This window comes from Tiliqua scincoides, chromosome 4 (assembly GCF_035046505.1).
Source record: "Tiliqua scincoides isolate rTilSci1 chromosome 4, rTilSci1.hap2, whole genome shotgun sequence".
Lineage (NCBI taxonomy): Eukaryota > Metazoa > Chordata > Lepidosauria > Squamata > Scincidae > Tiliqua > Tiliqua scincoides.
Genome location: NC_089824.1, coordinates 59317237 through 59342340, shown reverse-complemented (window position 1 = coordinate 59342340; position 25104 = coordinate 59317237). Strand labels below are relative to the sequence as shown.

Below are 25104 nucleotides of genomic sequence, written 5' to 3'. Positions count from 1 at the left end.
CCCAGAAGCACTCACCTTCTTTCCACATTCATAAGCTGAAGGCAGAAGCCTTTAATGGACCACTGATCATGACAAGCTGGTTCTAAGAAGCAATAAAAGATGGGTGGAATGCCCTCCAGAAGTCTCAAAGAACAGGAATTCACAGTTTAAAAAAAATCACTTTCACTTGAGACTTCTAAAGCAGTGTTTCCCACCAGTGGGTCACAAGATGAATTTTGGTGGGTCATGAAAAGTTTTTGAAACATTTTTTAAAAAATCACTTTGCAAGCACCCTTTCTCAGCTTGCTGAAGAAAATTGTTGTCTGGTAAGAGGTAATCTTCATACCCTCAAATCAAAATGTCACATTTTCCAATTTTCTCTAGTAATTGGCGTGGCATAGATCATGTGTGAACCCAGTTTCATCCTTTTGTCTGGCCTAGAAGTTCCTGGCTGCATGTTAGGTAAGTCTTCTGGGTACCTGAAATGACTGTAAAGGTTTGGGGGAACAGTCTTTGCAGGGCAATTAGCAGTTGCCTGATTTTCAAATAGCCTCAGGGATTGAGGGTGTAATGCAAACCTGTGCTGGAGCAGGCAAGCCAGGAGGCCTGCACTACAACCAACGTAGGTTCGTTGGGTGCAGCGGCTCAGCCACAGGCAAGGGGAAGCTCTTCCCCTTACCCCTGGGTAACGGCTGCGCGCCCCTATGGATCTCCTTGGACCTGCGCCACCTCTGGAGGTGGTGCAAGTCCGAGGAGAGCGGAGCAGCTGGAAGCCACTCTGTTCTCTCCGGGGACGGGGGTTGGGATCCAGCATAACCGTTGGGTCCCAGCCCTGCCCCCGGCTCCCTGCATGCCCGCGCCCGCCCCCGGGGCTGCCCATCGCCCAACCTTCCCGCCCATAAACGCCCCTGCCCCCACGCCTACCTTTGCCACTTGCGTCAGTGCGGGAGCCGCCGCAGAGGCTTCTGCCTGCCTCCGTGCGTTGGCGCATCTGAATGTGCCAACGTGGCTCCCACCCACGGAGGCACAAACCTGCTTTACAGCATGTTGGCAACCCTCCAGGGCCTCCTATGCGGCCATAACTGCCAGTTAGAATTGCGCCCTGAAGCAATTAGTTATATGATCTTTACATCACCCGTGTTCTTATTGGAGGCTGTGCTCAGCGATATGTGATTCATCTAAAATCAAGTCATGACCCACAGTTTGGGAACTACTGATTTAATATCTAGGGACTGATTGCATGTTCATTCTCTAAAACAGGGGTGTCCAAACATTTTGGCAGGAGGGCCACATCATCTCTCTGACACTGTGTCGGAGGCCAGGAAAAAAGAATTAATTTACATTTAAAATTTGAATAAATTTACATAAATGAATTCATTAGAGGTGGAACTTATATGAATGAATGATGGTCTTGCAGTAGCTCAAGGCCTATAAAAGGCCTTGCACAAAGCAAGGCCATCCTTTCCTTCACTGCCACTGCTGCATCGCAGACATGAAATAGCAAGTCGTGGAGGGAGACCTTGTCTCACAGCTCATGTGAGAGGTCAAACAGTCATCCTCATGCTGAGAGCACTTGCTTCAGGCCAGCACAGGTTCCAGCAAGCCTCCAAAGGGTCAGACGCTCATTGGAGACTGGAGGCTCCCTGCAGGCCAGATTGGGAGCCCCCAAGGGCCACAAGTGGCCCCCGGGCCGAGGTTTGGGCATCCGTGCTCTAAACATATTGTATAGTTTGTTTGGAAACTACATTTGTGTTTCTTCCTCATCAACCCCCTTCCCATTTTTAATATATTTTGTTTCTTTGCCTTCAATTATGCCTTGGTTATTAAGTCAACTTATTAATGTGTTCACCTAGTAGTGAAGGACAGTTAAACACCAGCACTGGGCAGTAGAGTGCGAAAGCTAGGAGGGCAGCACTGAAGGATAGGATAGGATCATCATTCAAAAGCAAAAATCAACATGTGTGGAATCACAGGCTAAGTATGTCTTATGGACACAAACATCTCAGGCTTGCAAAATTCTCACTCAAGCTCAAATGGATATTTAGGTAAGTTCTAAGTGAATTGAATTATAGAAAAATGACCTTCCTTATCACAATACTTTTCATTTCCGACTCATTATGGCACCCTTCACTCATGCAGCTATTAGGCTGCAGGCCATTTCCTTTCATTTCTGAATTTTTCTTTCCTTCAAAGCTGTTACTGACATCAAGCTATAGTCTCCCTAAAAAAACAACAACTCTAAGAAGCCATTGTGCTTTCAGAACTAATCTTCCTTCTATTTATATATCAATAGAAAAAAAATCTTCTCTACTGTAGTATTTCACTAAATAACTACAGGGATTTCAAAAAGAAAACAAGACTATTTCACTCCAAAATGTCAAGATTCAATTCTTCCCACTATCCTTTCAGCAAACACAAAGAAGAGGATAAAATACACCCCAAAGTGTCATGAATGACTACCAATCAGAAATGTCACATTTAGGTAGATGGCTATTGATGGAACTCTGAGAAGAACAGTAAGAGGTGGGCGCTGAAGACAGTAATTTCTCTGTGACACTCACATATACAGCACAGAAACACACACACACCTACACGTACACACATGACAAGAGAAGAGGGAAGCAACCAAACAGAAAGCTTACAAAAAGTAATAGCCAGCAATGACATGGAATATAAGTTCACTGTCCTTCAGGCACACACCACTGATCGATTGGACGTGTGTAGTATTTGGGTTTGTCACGAAAACTAGCAGAGGCAGTTTAAACAATCAGGTTGTTCAAAGCTTTAAAGATTCCCCACCTCCCTTTACTTAAAGTAAATAGTTGGGTTCCAGAGAGGGGATTATTAGGAACTTCAGCATCAGTGAGTGAAAACTTTTTGCTACCAGTTTTTATGACAATCTGTTTATTGCTGGGAATAAAATGCTTAGAGAGCCCAGTACTGTACACTTACAACCCAAACCTAAATAAACTCCCATGCGGTGTTGCAGTGGTGCTGGCATGGGCTATGCTGTACCCTACGGGATAATTTTGGCTGCTGGAGGTCTCCTTGGGGTAAGAGGACATTTGTCCCCTTGCCTCTGAGTAAGACCCAGCAGCCACTATAGGTCTACTCAGACCTGCACCAGTGATATTGCTGGTGCAACCTGAGTTCATATGTGCAGGTGGATTGGTCTTAGGAAAGGGGATAGGATACAGTTTGCACTGGCACCACATATCTCACATAAACAGCCCTGCCCCCCCTTACCACTATTCTCTGTACAGCCTCCTCTTAGCTCACCATGCTGCTTTTCAAAATAGGCTGGCTGAGCATGCTTGGGAGCAGAAGAAGAAATCTATGCTCACCTAACCTGCTTTGAAGAAATGGATGCATGAGCCAGGTCATGTCAGTGCACTGGAATGACTGGAACAGGACAGAAGGCAGAGTAGCAGGGTCATCATTGCTCCTAGAAACTAAGGGCCCAATCCTGAACATGGCATGCTGGCTCAGTGTGTTGGCTCAGCCTGGCGCACAGTGTTGCAGATGAACCCTAAGCCATGCCTGTGACACATACAAGCCAGCCAGTGCAGGTGCTGGCTCAGCACAAACCAACACTGAGCCAGCACCAGGTGGAGGATGGGTGACCCCTGCCTGGAGCTCCAGGTGAGCACTGGGTGGGGGAGAGGTAAGTAGGGGTTTGGGGAGAGGAGTTCCAGGGTAGGGGGAGAAGGCATAGCAGGGGCAGGGAGTGGGGCGGGAGGGGGTCGGGACTGGTGGAGCTCAGTGCTACCGGATCCGAAGCCCTGCATCAGGCCTCTTGGTTCGACATGGAACTTCATTACTTTGTACCAGCTAAATGACCAGCACAGAGTTGAGTAGCCCCATTGTGGGGCAACTTTCCTTTCCTTTGTGCCAAGCAGCTCAGGACTGAACTGAGATTGAGCAAGAAGAGGACTGGGTTGCAGGATGAAGCAGCAGGCTCAGGAAGAGGTGGCGAGCAAGTGCAGGACACCCTTACCAATTTGCCACCTCTGCAGGACGGCCACTTGATGCAGTCGCTTTCCCTAGTCTCATGTGTAGATTTACTATGTTGTTTATATTATGTATTAGTGTTGCGACCTCTTTTGTTCCTGCAAGGAACAGAAGGAGACTTCTGTTGCATTTTCTCAGGGGAAAATAAGACTGTTTATAGAGTCTTTAACCCTGAATTATCCTCCATTATATTCTTAGGCCCTTATTTGCCAGTATATTCCAGCTGCTTTGTGCAGCTATGGCAAAACAAAGCTATCATAAACCAGATTAAGTGGGCAGTAAAGTCTGGTTAATAGTTTATGTGTATCTTCAGACTATCCCAGAGCAGTGGGAGCATACTGGTGAATTTTCCTCTTAGGATTTCAGCCTGTTTTGTCCTTACCCATAACCTTTAAATTAGACTCTTTTTGCTTATGTTACATGCACAATTTCTCATATGAATATATTAATATTTTACCTGGATTTGAAACTTGTCTGGTAAACAACAAAATCACTATTGAGTTTTTCTAAGATAATTGATTCTGACAAGGTGAAAAATATTGCACTTTAGAAAAAGAAAAGAAATGCAAATTATGTAGTTAAGGCTATACCATTTACAGCCCAATCCTAACATCCCATTGTGCTGGAGGAGGCTTCCTTGCACCTGCTCTGAGTGTTGCAAATGTGCCATAAAGTATGTTTGCACTTACAGGGGAGTCATCAGCACCAGCATAAAGGTGTGTGCTCAGTGACACTGGATCCATTCTCTGCGCTGGTCGGCACGAGGCAGGATCCTCCATTCTGTATCCTAACCCCCACTCCCAGGCTGAGCTCGCTACATGGGCTTCCCGGATTTGTGCCAGCTAAATAACTGGTGCAGATCTGAGAAGCCCCATGAGGTGGGTGGGACTTTACTTGCGGTAAGTGAAAAAATATCCCCTTACCCTGAGATGACCTCCTCCTAACCACTCCTAACCTGTGTAGGATACAGTACAAGCCATGTGACCTGGCTGCACCACTGCAGATTTAGATTGCTCTGTTAATGGATCACCTTATGTTGGCACAAAAGAATTTGCTAGTTTTCACTATATACCATTCTTCTGTGCACAAAAGTATGCAATTTTTAACAGTATAGCATGCAAGCTTACTACTAACGCAACATTACTTCTTCAAACACAATATAATACATTGGCTAAGAGGGAGGTATGGCCAAATTTACTGACTTAAAAACCCAACATCTTTGTGCAGTTCTTTAGTTAATATATATATTTACAAACACAAATTTGAGTCAATTAGGTGTCTATTTGCCAACAGAAAGTGCATATATCTAAGTTTCTTCCGTCTACAGATGATTAAATATTTGTTTCTATGATATCTTCAATAATATATTGTCATGAAAGACTGTTACTTGTTTGCAAACAAACTGAATGAATATGCTGATATATTAATAGACCAACAAGACAGCGTGTGGCTTGATTAATCTTAAAAACGTAGCATTAACACATTGTCAGAACACCACAGAGATTATAAATTTATGAGGAAATAAGATACATAAGACAAGTTTACCAGGGAACATCTTCTGATATTTTTTCTAACATAACTAACGGTGCAATCCTGAAGCGTCCTTGGGCTGGCGCAAGTCCCTTGCCCAGGAGGGTTGCAAATGTGTCATAAGGCACGTTTGTGCCTCCTCATGAGTTGACTAGGCCGGCGTGCGCAGACATGCCAGCCTGCAGAGGCTGACTTGTGTCATCCGAGCTCAACTGACACAAGACTCTGGGATGAGCAGAGAGGAGGAGGTGGGAGGGAGATGTTCCGGGCCTTGGGGTGGCCCTGGGGGTGGGTGGGTGGGGAGTGGGAGGTGGTGCTGGGATCCGGCAGTTATGCTGGAACCCAAACCCATTCCCTGAGCAGCATAGAGCAGCTTCAAGCCACTCCAATCACCTCAGGGGGTGGCACATGTCTGAGGAGACTCACAGGAGCTGAAGTGGCTTACCTGGAGGTAAGGGGAAGAGCTTCCCCTTAGTGGCGTAGCTAATGATCATGTAGCCCGGTGCCAAGCTCAAAATGTTGCCCTAAAAGTGATGTCACAACCGGAAGTGATGTCATGCCTAGGCTTTTAAAAAAGTGAAAATGGATATGAACCCACCTCCTCCTCCCAGCAGTTTGCCACCCACTTGCTCTGCTGCCTCCCCCCAGTTAGTGGCATAGCTAAGGCATCTATCTGCTACCTGGAGTCAAAGAAGATTTGTAGCCCTTCCAGACAAAATCAAATTTAATTAAGTAAAAAAAATAAAAAGTGTGCCCCTGATCGGTTCAAGACACTGTCATGATAACATGTCATTGCAACATGTCAATAATATAACATGTAATTGGCTCTCAGAACAATCAGACTCATAGGTCAGTTTTGAATTTAAAAAATCCACTTTTTGTTCCATAAGGCAATTGTGTTTTCATTTTCTGGTTAATTGGCCACAACTTTTGACAGAATACGGATATTCCAGTGCAGTTTTTTCCATGCATTCTGCATTAAATTACCTTTCCAATGATATATAACATGATGGTATTATTCATACATACCAAGTTTTTCACAATTTTGGTCACCTGTGTCAAGCTCAGCTTGTTGCCCCCCTAAAGCTTGATGCCACCTGCTACCAACTGCTACCACCTGCACCTCCTTAGCTACACCACTGCCTCTGGCTGAATCACTTTGGGCACCTATCCTGCGCTGGATACAGCGCAAGCCTCTTGGCTCTCCTGTTCTAGCAGAAGATAGGATTGTGCCCTAGTTCACATTGGCAAATAAAAATAAATATTTCAAAAGTACTGACCAAAACTAACATTATACTGATCAGTGAAGTCTATAGCCACTCATCACTATAAGCATAAAAGAGCTTTGTAAACACCTGTTTCTATTGATATAAAATGCATGTTTTAAAAAAGGACATAATATAATTATTTTAAACGCCTGTTCAAGCTGGAACCATAAAAAAAATTCATTTTGATTTTACAGAGTCTAGAGTGGAGACATACCCAAATGTTTCGGGAATGGCAAGTTACCTTTTCTCCTGCAACAGCCCTATGGTCACAGAAGGTGTTTCAAACTGCACAGTTTCTGCTGTTCCATGCTGGGCTGGCCCAGCCCTGAAGTTGATTGAAGCTGCCCATTTGTGCAGTGAGTTGTAGGGAGAGTGGCAAACTGAGGAGGGGCTTGCACCTATACCTGCCTACCACCCCCATCCAACCTGCTACCTTCTGAGCCATTAGAATTGGCTCTCCAATCCTCAGGAAGTCAATCTCTTCCTCCAGCTCTGTCACTACAAGAAATCAAAATGGCATGGCTGCCCAGTGATTGTATTTTGATTGCTTACTCTCATGAGCGATGAGAACAAGATCACTTGGCTCCCAGCATGCTCCACCTATCCTGTTTGTTTCAACAGGACAAGGTGGGAACAAGCAGAAGAGGCAATAGATCTGAAGGAAGATCTATAAAGTAAGAAGGAGATGGCAGCCAGGCTGCAGGATATCCTGCCCCCCTCTCCTTACCCACATGGCTGCTTCCAGGTGGGCAGCAAGGAGAAGCAGCTGAGCAGCAAGGAAGAGAAGGCAACAACAGCAATTGTGGGGGTGGGTGCATGTTGGTGGAGTGTTTCAAAATGGCAGGGTCAGCAATCCACTCAGACAATTCCTGGTTCCATGATTCCATAGAGGTCTACACTAGTTAATGAAGGGAAAAAACATATATTTGGGAGAATGGCTTCATAAGTACAAGTATCTTTTTCAGCCCTATAGGAGCATGGGGTTTCAGAAAATTTCTTCTTCTAGATATACGTACAAAAAATGGTATTTGCATAATCATTCTTACATGATCTATCACAATGATGGGACTTTGCATAAGGTGCAGCATGTTCTCTGTAAGTCCTTCATGCACACTCACTGGGGGAAGAAGAACCAGAGAATTCCACATGCTTACTTCCACACCATCCTATGTGCAAGGCAAATTCAGTATTCAGTGTTTGTGTAAAGTCTTTCACAGGTCAAGTCCAAGTTAAAATTAGCAGCGAGGCAAACCCTTCTCTGTGGATCATGAGAATGATCATAACCAGAGGCATCATTAGGGTCTGTGTCACCTACTGCAAGTGCTCAGTGCATCACGCCCATGATGGATTTCCTCCCATACCAGACCATACAGAATTACAATATCATGCACACAGCCTTAATGCAGTGGCATCACTAGGGCGGGTATAATCCCCATTAACTATTTTCATATACAACACCCAACAAATAAGCAACCAACAAAAAACCAGTGGCCAACTTGATGACACTTAAACTATTGAATAAGAGTTCTAGTATTAGCTCTGATACATGGAAACAAGAGCTGACTCATACCAACACCTTATTGGTTCCCTTGGCTCTCAGAACAATCACTCTCATTGGTCAATTTTGAGTTAAGGAAATTCACTTTGTGTTTCAGAAGGCAGTTGTGTTTTATTTTTCTGCATAATTGACAATAACATTTGACAGATTACAGATAATTCAATATGGCATTTTTCATTACATGCTGCATGAAATTAATTTTCCAATGATATATAACATGATGGTATTACTCATAAACACAAATTTTCCAAAAGATTTCCAAAATTTTGGCCACTAGTGGTGACACCCCCTAAGGGTGAGGACCACCTGATGTGGTCCTCACCTCCCACTCCCCTAATGATGCCACTGATCATAACTTATATTATAATTATTTAATTGTGACCACGCTCTTCCCTGGACTAATATTATGCAAAGAGGTACTCCGATACTAAGAAGAATATGAAATGTTCCTTGGGAAAGTAAGCATAAAATTTTGAGTACAATTCATCTAGCTATTTCAACATACTCAAAAGGAGGACCCCGGTGGGCGGGAGCACTGATGCTGCAGCATTGTTCTAATTAAGAAGGCATGGATTTGCTAGAAAATCTGGACAGACCACTGGAAGCACCAGGTAAAGCTATCCTACTTGGAAAAAAGAAATACTTGAGGAAAGGTCAAAGAGACATTCTGACTGCTCAAATGCTAAGCATGAGTAAACAATAATTCAAGCCACTCTGTTAAAGTTTTCAGGAAAGGCCACTAAATCGCATGAAGTGTAGTTATCTTAATAGATATTTTTCTTCACAGTATCCTGAAGATGTCATCCACAGAACTCTAAATGGATAGAAAGTGTTGGACCTCCTTGCCGGTGGTCATGTTACTTCCTGCTTGTGATATCTGCAGTTTGCGTAGGCTATAAATCATTCTGTTGCTACAATTCCATTAAATAAATAATTGGTAACACATACAAGCCAGAAATTTTCTATTCATAAAGTAGCTACTTTATTTTCCAGGCTTTTGTCCAGCAGTTTCTGCTGTAGTGGGGGATTACACAACAGATTGCAAGTCCATGCTGTGTCTCTTATTTAGGAGACAGAATGCTAAGTGTGGCATTACACTGTGTATAAAAATGGCATCTAATTTATTCTATTTTGTTTGCTATTTTGGCTTTCCTGTTGGCAGTTAGTCCCACAACAAAATACTGTACTGTTAGAAAAATTCAGTCACTTCTTGGAATGCACAGACAAAGATAAACAGAACTGGACCTGGCTAGTACTTATATGACACCCTTAGAACCCTATTTATCACTTCCTGGGCTTCTTGGAGAAAAGGACGAATTCATCCTTGTAGATTAAAAGACCATTTCTGCAATTGAAACAGTTCATGGCCGGCAACTAAGCAGGGGAAACCTCCAAGTCTTTTGACATTGCACATCTGTGCACTACAAATAAATGAATACGTCCAATTGAGGAAAGATGACATGCAGGTTGTCAGATGATGAAAATGCATGTGTGAACCAGGCCAGTCATTAATTCAAAGAGTTTAATTTACACAAACATGGCTGCTGCATAGCTACAATGAAGTTTTGCAAATACTTTAGCTTCAAGTTAGTTTTTTTTACCATAGGACATCACAAAATTAGAGGAATCCTATCTGTCATTTAGTAAGTGTCTCAATTTTGTTCAATCATATGCCTTCAAATATGCACAATAAATGAAAGCATTCAGCATTTTGCTCTCACAAGCAAAAGCATACATGTGATAATTAATGAAAGTCTACATAATTACTTTTTTAACATGTATGAATCAACCCTTAATTTCAATTTGACTCTGGTAAAGCATTTATTTTTAGTTTGCAAGATGAAAAGCTGGCATGCTTTAATAAAAAACCCAAAAAGCAACAAAGCATTGAAGATTCTTGTAGATGGCACCTGCACAGTGGTCCCAGAATGGAAGACTGGAGTGGAATAGGGGAAGATCATGCTGCTAAAATTATGCAAGCACTTCTAGTTAATTAGATACTGCATGAAATTCTTTGACAGCTTCGCTATAAACAATCATGTACTTTACTTTTTTAGCTAAACCATACTAGGTGCCCAGGACAGGAAAGGACAACATACTCTGCAGATTCTGGCTCAACAGCCTGAGTCACTGGTACTCTTCAAATGGACACACACAGTAAAAACATTAAATGTTGTTTTAATATTTTAAAATATATTTTATTTTGTATCATTTTAATAAAATGATATTTTAAAAGTCATTTCAGATTCTAGGATTCATGTGATCTGAAAATGAAGCAGCTAACAGATATTATAAAACATCCTGAACACCACATCAACCTCTAACAACGTATTGATAAGAAGTGCATACAAAGAGTAGACAATGCACAACATATCAGTGCCAAAGCTGTGATTCTGTACATTTAGTTTTTTTTTCAACATATCCTCATGAGATAAGCTACTGTCTTTAGCTTGATGACTGAACTACAAATGAAGAACTACAGATGACTGAAGTTCTTTAGCTTTGATCTACATACAACTGCATCACTAGTAGATTAAGGTTTTACATCACAGTAAAATACATTCAGAAAAGTTCATACAATAAATGTGTACTTGTCAGATTCTTTTTGGCTCCTAAAGAAAGGTCAGTGATGCAGGATCTCAACCTCTAAGACCTACAATGATGAAATTATGGGCCCACTGCAAAGCCAGGGAGTTATAACCAGTACCCTTCAATGAGTATTTCAATTTAGCCTGTCATAGACTTTTAAGCTTGGAGCCCAAGATAAGCAGATGGAGGAAAGTGACTACTGTAACATGTAACTCCATCTGGCTCTATCTTTCTTATTTCTGCATGAGGTTAGTGCACTCTACTTGGCTTGAAGGCAATGAGTAACTTCTAAATACCAGAAAACACACTATCTGAGGTGAAACAATGCAAGTGTATTTGGCTTGTGATATTGTGTACCGTATTTTTCGCTCCATAAGACGCACCTAGTTTTTAGAGGAGGAAAACAAGGAAAAAAATATTCTGAACCAAATAGTGTAATAAAATATTTAATAAACTATAACAGAATAACATTTGAACCATGTAAAGTGAACAGCAGTCAACAGTGGCATTAAGAACCATTATCACTGTCATTAACAAATGGAGAGACTTAAAGGTTTGAGTACTCTATTTTTCTGGCAACCCCAAGAACTCATCATTGCTAGAGTCAGAATTTATGAAGCTCACAAAAGCAGGTGCACACAAATAGGAGATCACATTATCTTTCTGCTACAATGATGTTCTGCCAAATTCCAAACCACTGGGCCTCGTGCCTGTTTAAGGCTGATCAGTCCCCCTTGTGCAACTCACCAGTGCAGCAAGCAAAAGTGAGTCCAGTTCCAGTCCACAGATGCCAAGTAAATCAGTCCCATCAATCAGAGTTACCAATTCAGAGTCCAGAGCCAATAAGCCAAATTACAGTCCAAGGTCAGGTTCCAGGTAGGTCAGTCAAATCCATCAGGGTATCCAAGTCCAGTCACAATCCACAGTCAGATTCCAAATTCAATAAACCCAGTCAGTCTCCTCTCCTACCTCCAACCTGCACTCCTTCAAAACCCACAAACCCTTTCTGCCTCTGGTACTCCTTATATCCCTGAGGACCCTATTGCCTTCCAGTGGCTGCAGCTGTGCAGCACACTCTGCTGGATGCCCAGGCCTTACCCTTAAAGGGGCCACTGCTGACACCACATCTACCTCCTCGCCAGTTCTTCCATGATTCCAATACAAATGAACAAGTGAAAAGTCCAACCACAACTTGAATTCTCAAGACACAACAAACCTCTGGATTTTTTCTTATTGCACAAGCCCCAGGAAGCCTTACCTGGGGCTTGTGCAATAAGCAAACACTGGCATTCTGACCAAGGAGACAGTTTTTTCTTTGTGATGGGGTGGGGGCTTACATTCAGATGCTGGATGAGGTGAGTGAAAGTGCCCCTCCCCTGCTGGACGGGGCAGAGCATCTGTGTGTGTAAGTGAAGGGGGCAGCCTGTGTGTGTGAGAGAGGGGGAAAGTGTTTGTGTTGCAGAGAAGTTGTGATGCTCCAGGCTTGGGGGGAGGGAAGAGTCTGTGATGCTCTAGGCTTGGGGGAGGGGAAGAGAGAAGCTGTGATGCTCCAGGCTTGGGGGGCGGAGAGAGGCTTTCCTGGGAGTAAGCCCCCCTGACTCTAATGGGACTTACTTCAGAGTAGGCATGCACAGGCTTGGGCAGCGAGACTGCCACCCCACCCATGCTTTCCTGGGAGTGAGCCCCAGTGATGCTGAGACTTACTTCTGAGTAGACATGCGGGCTTGCTCAGCAAGACTGCCACCCCAACCCACGCTTTCCTGGGAGTGAGCCCCAGTGATGCTGAGACTTACTTCTGAGTAGACATGCGGGCTTGCTCAGCAAGACTGCCACCCCAACCCACGCTTTCCTGGGAAGCGGAGCTGAGCAGAGCGGGCAGGGGGCGGGGCCAGGGGCTGAGTTTTTTTTTTTTGGCAGTATTCGCTCCATAAGACGCACGCACTTTTCCCCCCACTTTTTTGGGGGAAAAAAGTGCGCCTTATGGAGCGAAAAATACAGTATATTATTTTCTCATGTCATGCTGTGCGTTTAGCTAACTTACTGGGTCCCTGAAGAAAGTGTATTTCTCATTCTGAATTGATCATGGACCTCGGGACCATTCCTAGCCAAGAGACCACTCAGGTGTAAGAACTAGATTTTCTTCTTTTTTTGGTACAGTGATGCAAGACCTTGCCTCCGGTCTACCTATCTTAATTCCTTCCAAAGCCTGAACAGTCACTAATGGACACATGCTGCGCACGCTTAGAGAGGTTTAGGAAGTTTCTCATGCTATATGTTGTATTCGGTTCAAACAACAAAGTATAGTACGTACCACATCAGTTGTGAAAGATTGAGGTCCCAATCCTATCCAATTTTCCAGTGCTGGTGCAGCCCTGCCAATGGGCATGCACTGCATCCTGTGGTGGAGGGATAGTCACAGAGGCCTCCTCACGGTAAGGGAACATTTGTTCCCTTACCTTGGGGCTGCAATATGGCAGCACTGCTGATGGAAATTTGGATAGGATTGGGCCTGCACCCATCTATAAAAGTTCCTGCTTTTTACTCTAACACAGAGAAATACAAAAGTTTGACTGTTTCCTTCTAGCCATAGTACAGGAGATGGATTAAGCCAGGCTGCAGCACTAAGCTATGGCAAGTTATGAGGCCCTATCTCATAACATTATTAAAAAGAGTTTAATCTTGTAACAGAAAGGACAAATACAGAAATATCAAACCTTTAATTTTTGTGTATATACACATAAAAAACTTGAATTTTTTGTATTTAGAGGCCCTTTATAATGTGGGACCATAAATTGTAGCATACGTACTTGTGCATAAGTTTTTGGAGGTATCAACCTCCAGTCAGTCACCTTGGGTTTGGCAAATTAAAAGGCTAAGATTCTCTTCTTTTGGCATGTATTACTAAAGACTGCCTTGACTGTAGCTGGGAATAGGTAGGTGGGATAGAGGCCAACAGGAAACTATGCACATTTTCAAGAAATCCACAGAAAAGAGAATGGCATACTCCACAGAGTAATAAAGCAGGTCTCTGTTTTTGTGCCATTATATAAGGAGTTGTAGAACAAAACTTTAGGGGTCACAATGTCTAAATTGTGTACAATAGTTTCTTCCTTAAAATAGTTTCTTCCTTAAAAAGTTGTTAGGTTTTTAAAGTATTTATTTCAGTGATTAATGTTGGATGCTGGTTTTAGTAACATTATAATGGCAGAGAATGCAATAAACTATTTGAATAATACAGATTAAAATAACAAAGCAGTTAGAACAGAATTTTGGCAGTGGGGGCAGGCACTTGGGCTGGATCCTAACTGTTCCCTTTCCTCTTACTCTCATTGGACCTGCACTAGCAACAAGGCTGGCATAGATCTGAGGAGACCCATTTGGGCAGCAGAGGCTAGCTCCTGTCATCGAGGGCACCAAAACTGCCCTCAGGATGCATGCATCATGTGCTCTAGTTGCCCGGCTACATCGGCAGGGGAGTTAAGGATTGGGTTGTCATACTGATAAGGTAGTAAGATATCTCCTTTAAGTTCTACACATGACTTTAGAATTCTCATTGTTCATTTGATAATAAAAACAAATAAGCAGCATTATTTTTAGGCTACATTAGCATGCCACCAACCATTAATAATCCAAATAGCATTTTAAAGAGGATCTAAAGCCTGAAGTGAAAGATACGATTAATCAAAATTAGTTAGTTTGGAAGGTCTTGCAGTGGATACTAACCTTTTATTTATTGTTGAGGTTAATTTATTTTCCTAAGGGTCACTAGCTTGATCTCATTTGTTGATTGCCTGATGGAATGACCCTAATGATAGCAAAATCTTCCGTAAATAATGCTTGCACTAATGAAACTAATTTCGTCAAGTGACCTTTTCTAGCTTATATTAATCCCACAATTACATGAATATTCAGTAAAAGTAGGCTAGGCAAACAAAGTGTTGTTCCTATTGCAGTGCTTATTATTTAATCACAGAGGTTTCAAAAATGAGAGGTGTATTGTAGTAGGTGGACACAAAACTGGATCTTTATTAATGATTTAACTTCCTTTACAGCAGGCTTCCTCCCATTCTCTTGGTATTCACCTATATCTATGGTTTCACTTAGCCGCATGGAGTTCCAGAATGGAACCCATGCAGATATGGGGGCATATCTCTATATATACAGACACTTACCCTTGTGTTCCTTCCCTGTTCAAAACATCAGGTCACATTTTACTTCTACCACATTAAACCTGGATGGATTCAGTACAGTCAAGATGGCGGGGGGGGGGGGAGAAGAACACTACTACATCTTTCTGCCACTGCAATCTTCTCATTTCTTTAACATCATAACCATATTCATTTAATATGCTTATGCATATAGGGATATTCTATCTAGCACATGAACCTGGATGGATTGAGGATGTGGGGGACTACTACATGCCTTCTCCACTGCTATCATTTAACTTCTTATTACATCATATGTGGTATGACATTGGACACTACTACTCCATACAATGTGCAGTAGTTAAAATATGGTATGTATTCAGTGGTGTAGCTAATGATCATGTAGCTCAGTGCCAAGCTCAAAATGTTGCCCCAGAAGTGATGTCACAACCAGAAGTGACATCACACCCAGGCTTTTTAAAAAGTGAAAATTGGTAGGAACCCACCTCCTCCCCACAGCAGCTCACCACCCACTTGCCCTGCTGCCTCCCCCCCAGTTAGTGGCATAACTAAGGCATCTATCTGCAACTATCTGTCAAAGAAGATCTTGTAGCCCCCCCTACATGACAAAATCAAATTTAATTAAGTAAATAGATAAAAAGTTATTGGTTCCATGCTGAATCATAATAAGATCTCATTGGCACTCAGAACAGTCTCATAGGTCAGTTTGGAGTTAAGCAAATCCACTTGTTCCACAAGTCAGTTGTGTTTCATTTTCTGGTTAATTTTCCATAACTTCTGATAGAAAACAGATATTCCAGTGCCGTTTGTTTCATTGCATTCTGAATTAAATTACCTTTCCAATGATATATAACATTATGGCATTATTCATACATACCAAGATTTTCACAATTTTTGTCACTAGTGTCAAGCTCAGCTTGTTGCCCCCCTAAAGCTTGATGCCCGGTGCAACTACTACCCCTGCACACCCTTAGCTATGCCACTGTGTGTATTATAATTGTCCACTTAGCAGTAAAGAGCTTTACTAGAATAATTAGTAAGCCCCATAGCAATTACAGCTACACTGTGAAACCTGCGATCTGTATAACAGCCCAGTTTTATTGTAGCGTTCTGCCACTTTCTGGCTGTCATAAATGGTGATGCAGATGCATTTATAGCAGTGGAGCTTCTGGAATGCCACCAGAGAGGCTGCAGTAACCCAGTGCATGACAGGGGAATACCCACTGACAATGGTAAGTTGGCAGTGAGGGTGGCAGAACAGGGGGAGGGAGGGATGTATGCTATCTCCTTCTTGCCTCCTGATATGCCCTTTATCTCTCCTTGGATTTGTGCCAGCTAGCAGGTCCGAGAAGACCCACTGGCAATTGGGAGGCTTACGGGGAGGTAAGGGAAATATTTTCTCTTGCGTCTCCCGGGCCTCCCAATCTGCCCCACCAGCACAGTATGCAATGCAGCCCATTTTGGTATGGCTGCATGCAATGTGGGGAAAACCAAAGGAAAGGGATGTAAGTTATGAATGGGAATTTCCCAGCAGCAATATTAGTCCTTTCTGAGAAATATTACTGTTGATCATTTGTTGCCATGTCTACATATCTTGCTCATGGTAATATAACACTAATGTCTGCTCAGAGATCACATGTAGCTTATGTTGATCCAGACACTAACAAGGCTGAGATAGAAGATCTTTCACAAAGGATTGGGCATGTAGGATGTGTGTGAACATCTCTACCATTCACATAAGAACAAGGGAGATGGCTTAACTGTTTTTAAACATGTAGCATTTAAAAATTATTTCTATTAATCCATTTTAAAATCTGCCCTGCTCTTATTCAATGCAATATGCATTATGCTGCAATATAGATCAATGTCATCTCAAAACAATTATTTATTTAGGCTTTGAAAATCTGGAAACCCTTAAATCTTGATCTCTTGATGTTTGATTATGAAGAGACTGTGCAATTATTGCACAGTCTAGAATAAGCTGCATTTTTCATAACTTTTTATTTAACTGGGTAAAGAAACCATATGTAGGAAATGCAGGAAATAAAAGGTATGATTTAATAGAACTGATTTTATTTGGTATGTCCAATGAGCAAACACTATTGTTGACTAGCATGAAGCAAATCCCAAGAATACAAGAAATTATACACAATATACATCCAGGGAGAAAGAGTCTCCCATATATTTGTCTTTTACTAAGCTGCAATAAATTGGTTCTTGATCTGAACAGTACAAAGCAATTTCAACTCTGGCACTGATAACAGTGAGAATTAATGGCAACCTGTTCTGTGCAGGATAGGAACTACAACTTTAGTAATACACTCCAAGTCCTTATATTCTATTAACTGAACCAGGCTTTAATACAGCATGCACAAGGTTTTAAAAGAAACAAATGATTTCCCTTGCTGTCTAGTCACATTACCAAATATGAAATGACTTGCTCCCAGAAAATGAGATTTTGGAATGTGCGTCTTGGTCTATGCTATTCACAGGACTAGACAGAGTAGGTAAACAGCAGCTTACATTAATTAAACATTTTCTATTGCCTGGGAATTTCTCTAAATGCTTCCATCTTATTTTATAGATCTGTGGAACCAAGCATGATTCAACCCTTGTGCTCCTTAGCTATATTTTTAAGTCCAAGAACTAATATACCGTTATATAGATTTCTGCCTGCAGGTCATTGAAGAGTCAAATAATAATGATGCCTATATATTAATTTATCTCTAACATGACATAATAACCCTAATCTGCTATAAATCCTGTTGTCAAATTTGCATTTGCTGAATTTGCCTTAATTACACTGTCGCCTAATTAGGAACCTCAGTGTGGAGAAGAACTCACAAAAACTGATGGTGCAGAAAGCTGAAAATAGTTTATTCCACTCTGTGGGTTTACAGCAATGGCATCCTATGGCAAAGTGGTTGGAACAGACTGTTTGTGAGGTAAACAGTGCCAGACAGAAGGCATGCGGCAATGACCTGCCGTGCTAATGAAAAGTGATATTGAATTTACTAATTCAGATAAGGGTACGCAGATTGCACTTTCACCAAAGCGCAAAGGCCTGTCACTGAAATAAATGCACAGTCCTGGTTGCAATTAATTTGCTTCTTGCTCTTTTTAGGGCTCCGCTTGTAGATTTAATTAAAGCCTTCATGCAGCAGGCACATTCAGCAAGTATCTATGTTTAATGGCTTTTTTTGAATCAGGTCAACAATGAAGGCAAAGCTCCAAATAACAGGCAATAATAAAACAGAAGACAACGCTGAATGCATGATACTGACCTTCCATATACAATTAGATGGAAACACTTTTAAAACTTAGATTTAAGAAAAGGGCCCCTTGCATTATCTGCAGAGGTTCCCTCACTCTGTTCCCCTTGCTGTGCTCCCTTTGCTTCTGGTGTATGTTCTGAGGGCCAGGGAAGCCCTGTGTGGCCTCTCTGGCCCTCAGAATGCCTTCTAAGGCAGCTGGGAGGCCTCTTAGAAGGCTTGCATGTAGCCATTGCCAATCCCAATTTTTGTCTCAGTGGTCCACAGGCTCCTAAACCACTGATCTAGTGGAAGTAGAAAAGAATCCTGACAGGTGGTAACTTTGGACAGATTCAGATTAATGACAGATTGTCATTAATTTAGTAATAAATCCACCAGTAGGATCAATAAAGGTATTTCAGTTCAGTTCAGTTCAGTATTTCAGACAATGTGTCTTCTGTAGGATTTAAAGGGTAGTCAAATGATAATGCTTTCAGAGTTCTGAAAGAATGTTAATACTAGAAGGCTAAATGAACACATTTCATTCTGAGGCAGAAGCATCTAGTTTCAACTTCTCTAAGCCTACAGTATATGAATAAAAAGACATTTGAATTCCTTTTCTCTCTCTGTTGCTGTTTTCCCCCAACTGCACACTGATTTGTGTACGCTCAAGTCATTCCTCACGCACTTGGTTCAATATTTCATTAAATCACCCTGAAAACTAGCAGCTCAATGTGTTATGAAACTACAGTCCCTAAGCAACATAAATTACCTTCCAAGTTGTGGTTTCACCATGCAGTATGACTGGGCCTTAAGAAGTATTGCTGTGTACAAAGAATGTACAAAAAATACAGAGGTGAAAGCCTTGCTCCTGAATAACACCTACAGAAGAACCTAAGGCTGTTTTTTTCACACTGACACAGGCATAAAGCTGCTTCAGATGTTCAAAGGACATGAGAATTTTTTTTTTTTAATGGTACTTTTCATTAAACCTCTCTTCTGGCATTTTCTCCATATGATACAATCTTTCTCTTTCCCCTGACATAATCATCAGGATCCAGAAAGATCCATGAAGGGAACAGCTGTTCAGTACATTCTGTTACATGCAACATTCATTGAGGAGTCTGTTAGTATATTTGTAAACACACACCATCCAAAGCAGTGGTGTCATCAGAAGGATGCAACCCCATAACAGTAGCAGAGGCAATGTTCAATGTGACATCAGGGGGTGCCTTCTGGGATTCAGGATGGGGTTTTTCCCCAGGTTTCGCAGCAATCCAGTGCAGCACTTGGCTTGGCAGATGACAAAATCCTTCTTCATGAGCTTGTCTATTACACATTGGGAATCGGATACATGGAACATGTTGCACCATTTCATTACAACTGTTTTATGTTACAGGAGCATTCCCATTGTTATTTTGCTTGCAAAAGAGACTCTGGCCAGCAAAAGTAAAATCTACATTGGAGATCATCATTGTCATAGTAGTGGGCAATATATTTACAAACTGGAGAATGGCAGAAACAACACTGCCATTCTGTATGGCAGAAACAACACTGCCATTCTGTATGGCAGAAACAACACTGCTACAGCTGAAACCAGTGAATCTGGTCCTGTTAAATAGCTTGTACATGGATGGGCCTGAAGGTAGAATCAGAGGTGGTGTGACCCTGGAGCTGCCACCTTTGCTGCGGCACTGTAGAAAAGAAGAAGCTCCTTACAGTGCTTCTCACGCAGTTTAGTCAAAACCAGAAGTCTGGGATTACCGGTTTTATTTAAAGAGACACTGTACACCATCTCTGTAAATCAGGGATGGGCAAACCCCAGCCTGCAGGCCATTTGTGGCCCTTGGGGACCCCCACAGGGAGCCCCCAGTCTCCAATGAGCCTCTGGTCCGTCAAAGACTGTTGCAGCCCGTGCTGGCCAGCAACTGCCAGATGCAACCACCAGACGCAAGCTGCGGGTCAAGTTAGAGCAAGACCTTTTATAGTCTCCATGTGTTTTCTGCTTTTCAAGGGCTTTATTTTACTCCCCCCCTCTGAAAAACTTATGTTTCCATGTGTTTCTGGCTTGGTCTGTATGTTTTCACTGTGCAAGAGGTGTGTGGCAAACAGTTCATAGTTCTCATGTGGTTCTACATGCCTGTATTATAGTTCTCATGTGTATTATAAATAAGCTCAGTAAAATTCATTCATTCATATAAGTTCTGTCTCTAATGTTTTCATTTATGTAAATTTATTCAAATTTAAAATGCAAATTAATTCTTTTTTCTCAACCCCTGCACAGTGCCAGAGTGATGATGTGGCCCTCTTGCCAAAATGTTGCAAACCCATGCTGGAAATAAAGCTGGAAATTCTGCACTTCCAGCTACAAGGAAACTGCCAGGAAGCAAGGTAAGGAGAGAGACGACCTGTTTCTTGCTCAGACAAGTAAGAAGAAGATAACTGTGGCTTGCATCAGTGGCAGGCTGGAAAGAGGCAGCAGAATGAAGGGTACTTTGAATCTACCGCCCCTCAGACCACTTGCAATCCATTGCTGATGCAATCTACATCATATCACTTCAAGTGGAGATCAGAGCAAGTTTGGCAGTGGTGGTGGGACGACTCTTTGGTGGACTGGGGACAAAGCCCAACATAAAATCTTCCTATTCACTAAAGCATTGGTTCTCACGTATTTAGTACCGGGACCCACTTTTTAGAATGAGAATCTATCAGGACCCACTGGAAGTGATGTCATGACCGGAAATGATATCATCAAGAGGGAAATTTTTAACAATCCTAGGCTGCAATCCTACTTACACTTATCCACACTTACCCAGGAGTAAGTTCCATTGACTATCATTGTTAAAAGCATATACATAGTAGCCTGTTAAAAGTACAGGTCTGTAACATTTCCCCAAATGCAGTCACATACCATGGTAGTATGAAGTCTAATATATTAAAAATAAAATATTTTATGAATATGAAATGAATGGGAACCCACCTGAAATGGGCTTGCGACCCACCTAGTGGATCCCAACCCACAGTTTGAGAAACTCTGCACTAAAGTGTATAGCCTTAAAACATTGCTAAGATGGGGTAAAAGGGGGAAAAAACAGTCTTGTCCCATGGGCCAACAGTTCAGGCAACTGGTCCCCCTCCCAAAAAAAATTAGATTAGGAAAAAATTTTTCCTCTTAAATTGATAACCCTATGATCACATAATCATAGGAGTAATTTGATCAGATGTAACAATATCCCTGTGCAGAGTGCACACACACCCCATCCTACTCTATCTATACATGGCCAGCTCAAGAACATGAATGAATTCTGCTAATTGGGCAGAAAGTCCATCTAAAGTGGCACACTGTTTCCAGTAAACTGGAGAGATGCCTCTAGGATGCTTAGAGCTATGGCACAAAGGAACAGCCCTCCTCTGCCAAAGAGGATCATATGCCAATTACCTACATTTACTAAACAATTATTACTCATTCACTGAGCAAACACAACAGCAAGATTTCTCCAAGAAAAAATCAGTAAACAAACAGGTCACATAAGACTATGCCTATGTCAGCTCAAACACTACTTCTCTGTTTAAAGTTATGTCTTGTAAATACAGAACTCAACTAACTAGCAAGCAAGCAAGCAAACTCCTATGAACTTGCCTTTTTGCATCCAGACTCAGAAAGTATCCATTGCATCTGGGACCAGAACGGCAATAATTCTTTGTTCCATAATACCCAATAATGATTAAGCAAAAAGTTTACTTATGAATGGGATTTAAATGTATATAGCAATGGATATATGGTTGTACATGTACAAACATCACCAGGTGTTCAACAAGGACAAAAAAAGAATAACCTAATACTGCAATTTTATGTACACTTATTTGGGAGTAAGACTTTTGAATACAGTGGGACTTCTGGATAAACATGCATAGGATCTGGCGGGAAGTTTTTCATTTAAAAGTATCCTAAATACATTAATTCACTTAATACCTCTCCCCTCCCACTATTTTCAATGAAAGTAATTACAGCAATCTTACACACAGTACGTGGCAAAAGGAAAGCAGATTTGGATACAATGATATGAGGATGTTCTGCTTCAAATGATGCTGAAAGTGTTTTAAGTTTTACAAGGGAAGTTGTTTCATTAGTATTCACCATGCATGCACAGAGGAACAACATGGCAGAAAGCATGTCTCTGATGATGCACAAATAAGTTACTTACAGGTAATAAGTGTAGGAGTGATAGCTTCTTCTGCCATGATGGTGGAAGGATTTAGGCAGTGGAGGAAAAGATGAAATGGAAGGAAAGAAAAGCCAAATATTAATGTATGAAAAAATCAAGATGAGACTAGAATTGGAGAAACAAATGAAAAGGTAGCAAGAGTGCACTTCAGAAACATCATGCAACACATCCGGAACAAACAAATGACAGAGCCAATCTTCACAAAAGCTTAAGCAGTCATTAACAAATTCTTTGCTGCGATTAGCACAGTTTACCACATATCTAATAGCAAACACTAACCAAGGTATGTATCATACAGATATATAATACATAACACAGAGACACATATGTTAATTCATAAACCATGCTTTCATTTCACATTAGAGTAGTTACAATAGAATAGCATGCCATCTCAAAAATATTAGTAAGAAATTTCAAATAGTAAAATTTCATAACCGTCAGAGAGCTACTGTTTTTTTTGTTTTGCCAGCGTACTGTGAGTTGTTTGACAATGGAGACCCTTTCTATATCTTATGGAAGTTAGGGTGCAATCCAGACCCCGGGATAGTTTGGTGCAAGTACCTTGCACCAAGTGTCCCGAATGTGCTGTAAAGTTTGTGCCACCAAGTGAGGAGGGAGACAGGCACATGAACATGTGCCCGGCTCTGGGGGCCAACCCAAACCCTGTGGGGACAACACAACAGGTAAGGTCGCACCAGTCGAGTCAGGCTGATGCGGGGGCTAGAGGAGGGCGGGAAGGAGGTGTTCTGGTGCCAGGGAAGGGCAGACAGTGGGTAGGCCACGACCAAGCAGAGGGTGGGGTCAGGATCCGGCACTTGTGCCAAATCCTAACCCCAGTCCCAGGTGCACCACTCTATAGGTGGTGCAGATCCACATAGACCCATTGGGGTTGCTGCAGCATTACCCAGGATAAGGGGAATGAATTCCCCTTGCCCTGGGTAGAGCCATAGGCAGCCCAGACCCCATATTGGAAACGGGGCAGGCCAGCCAGCCTCCCTGTTCCAGCACAGGTTAGGATTGGGCTGCCCATTACACAACACACAGTTCTGTTGGCTCAGGAATCAAAGATGACAACAGATTTTAAGACTATGGAACTGTAGGTTGACTTTTTATGTGTACTGACTGTTCTGAAATGCAATTAAAAAATTAATCTTTCACATAGCCAAAAGAATATATAAAGAAAACTATCAGCATGTTTATTATAAAAACCCCCACCCACCCCCACACATTTCCATTTATCACAGTTTTTAAACAATAAAATCAAATCCTTCAAACTATGACCAAAAGTTAGTGCAGCTCTGTCTCGAGAGTAAAGTGCGAGTAATAGATCTATATGAAATAGGTGTTCCTGCATCAGAGACTTTGGGCGCAATCCTAACCGGCAGTTATGCTGGCATAGGTGGCCCTGGAGGGTTGCAAACGTGCCATAAAGCATGTTTGCGCCTCCATGAGTGGGAGCCGGGTTAGCACATTCAGATGCGCCGATGCGCGGAGGGAAGCAAAAGCCTCCGCCATGGCTCCCGCGCCGCCGCTTGTGTCGCCGTGAGTGCGCCGACATAAGCAGCAAAGTTAGGTGTGGGGGTGGGAAGGGGGCGGGAGGGGGCGTTACTGGGTGTGGGGAGGGTGGGCCTGGGGGCGGGCGCGTGGGGAGCTGGGGACTGGGCTGGGACCCGGCGGTTATTTCGGATCCTAACCCCTGTCCCCGGGGTGAGCGGAGTGGCTTCTAGCTGCTTTGCTCTCCTCAGACTTGCGCTACCTCCGGAGGTGACACAAGTCTGAGGAGAGGCAGAGGGGCGCGTAGCCCTTACCCAGGGGTAAGGGGAAGAGCTTCTCCTTGCCCCTGGTTGAGCCACTGCTCACTGCAAACCTGCGTTGGGTGCAGTGCAAGCCTCCTGGCTTGCCTGCTCCAGCGCAGGTTTGGATTGCGCCCTTAGCAACAGATTGGCCAAGTTCATTTTTTCTCCTAAGAAAGAAATATCGTAGACTCACCAAGGATCCAATGATCTCCCCCACTCAAAAGTTTAGATTTTAAGCCAATAAAGAACATACATATGCAGTAAAGTGTTTGTAGTACAATTGCTTATCCTCTACCTATGACTTCCTCTGTCTCTTTTCTAGAGGAAATGATAACAATAATATAAAAATGGGAACACATTTTCCTAAAATAACAAAAGAATTCTAAGCACTAAATGAAAGTGGAACATCAACATGTTTTTTTCTCTTATCTTTTATGAGGATGAATAAAAATGGTAAGTTATAATACTGAGATAAAAGATAGATATACACGCTATAGATATTTATAATCTTTACAATGCAGTACTGTTTTAACTATGGAAGAAAAGAGTCCCAACTCACACCCCATATAAAAAGGTCTTCTAAGGGACTACAGCTAATGTTAACTTGCCTCCAGCTACATGCTGCAGGCATTCCTTTGAAAATGAGGCTTTCATCAGATTTTCTCTCTCATCTTCTTTGCCAGTAGAAATGTTTGCCAGTTTCTTATTCTTATTTTTCTGATGCTAACAG

The 25104-nt window shown here is 42.3% G+C and overlaps 1 protein-coding gene across 1 annotated transcript in view; it reads right to left on the bottom strand.

Annotated features, from left to right (window-relative positions):
* Positions 1 to 25104, bottom strand: part of PTPRM (protein tyrosine phosphatase receptor type M) — a 544564-nt gene that overhangs the window by 137810 nt on the left and 381650 nt on the right. Inside the window, exon 15 of the mRNA XM_066626178.1 lies at positions 22558 to 22587. Coding sequence (XP_066482275.1) covers positions 22558 to 22587 — 30 coding nt within the window. The remainder of the gene's footprint in view (positions 1 to 22557; positions 22588 to 25104) is intronic.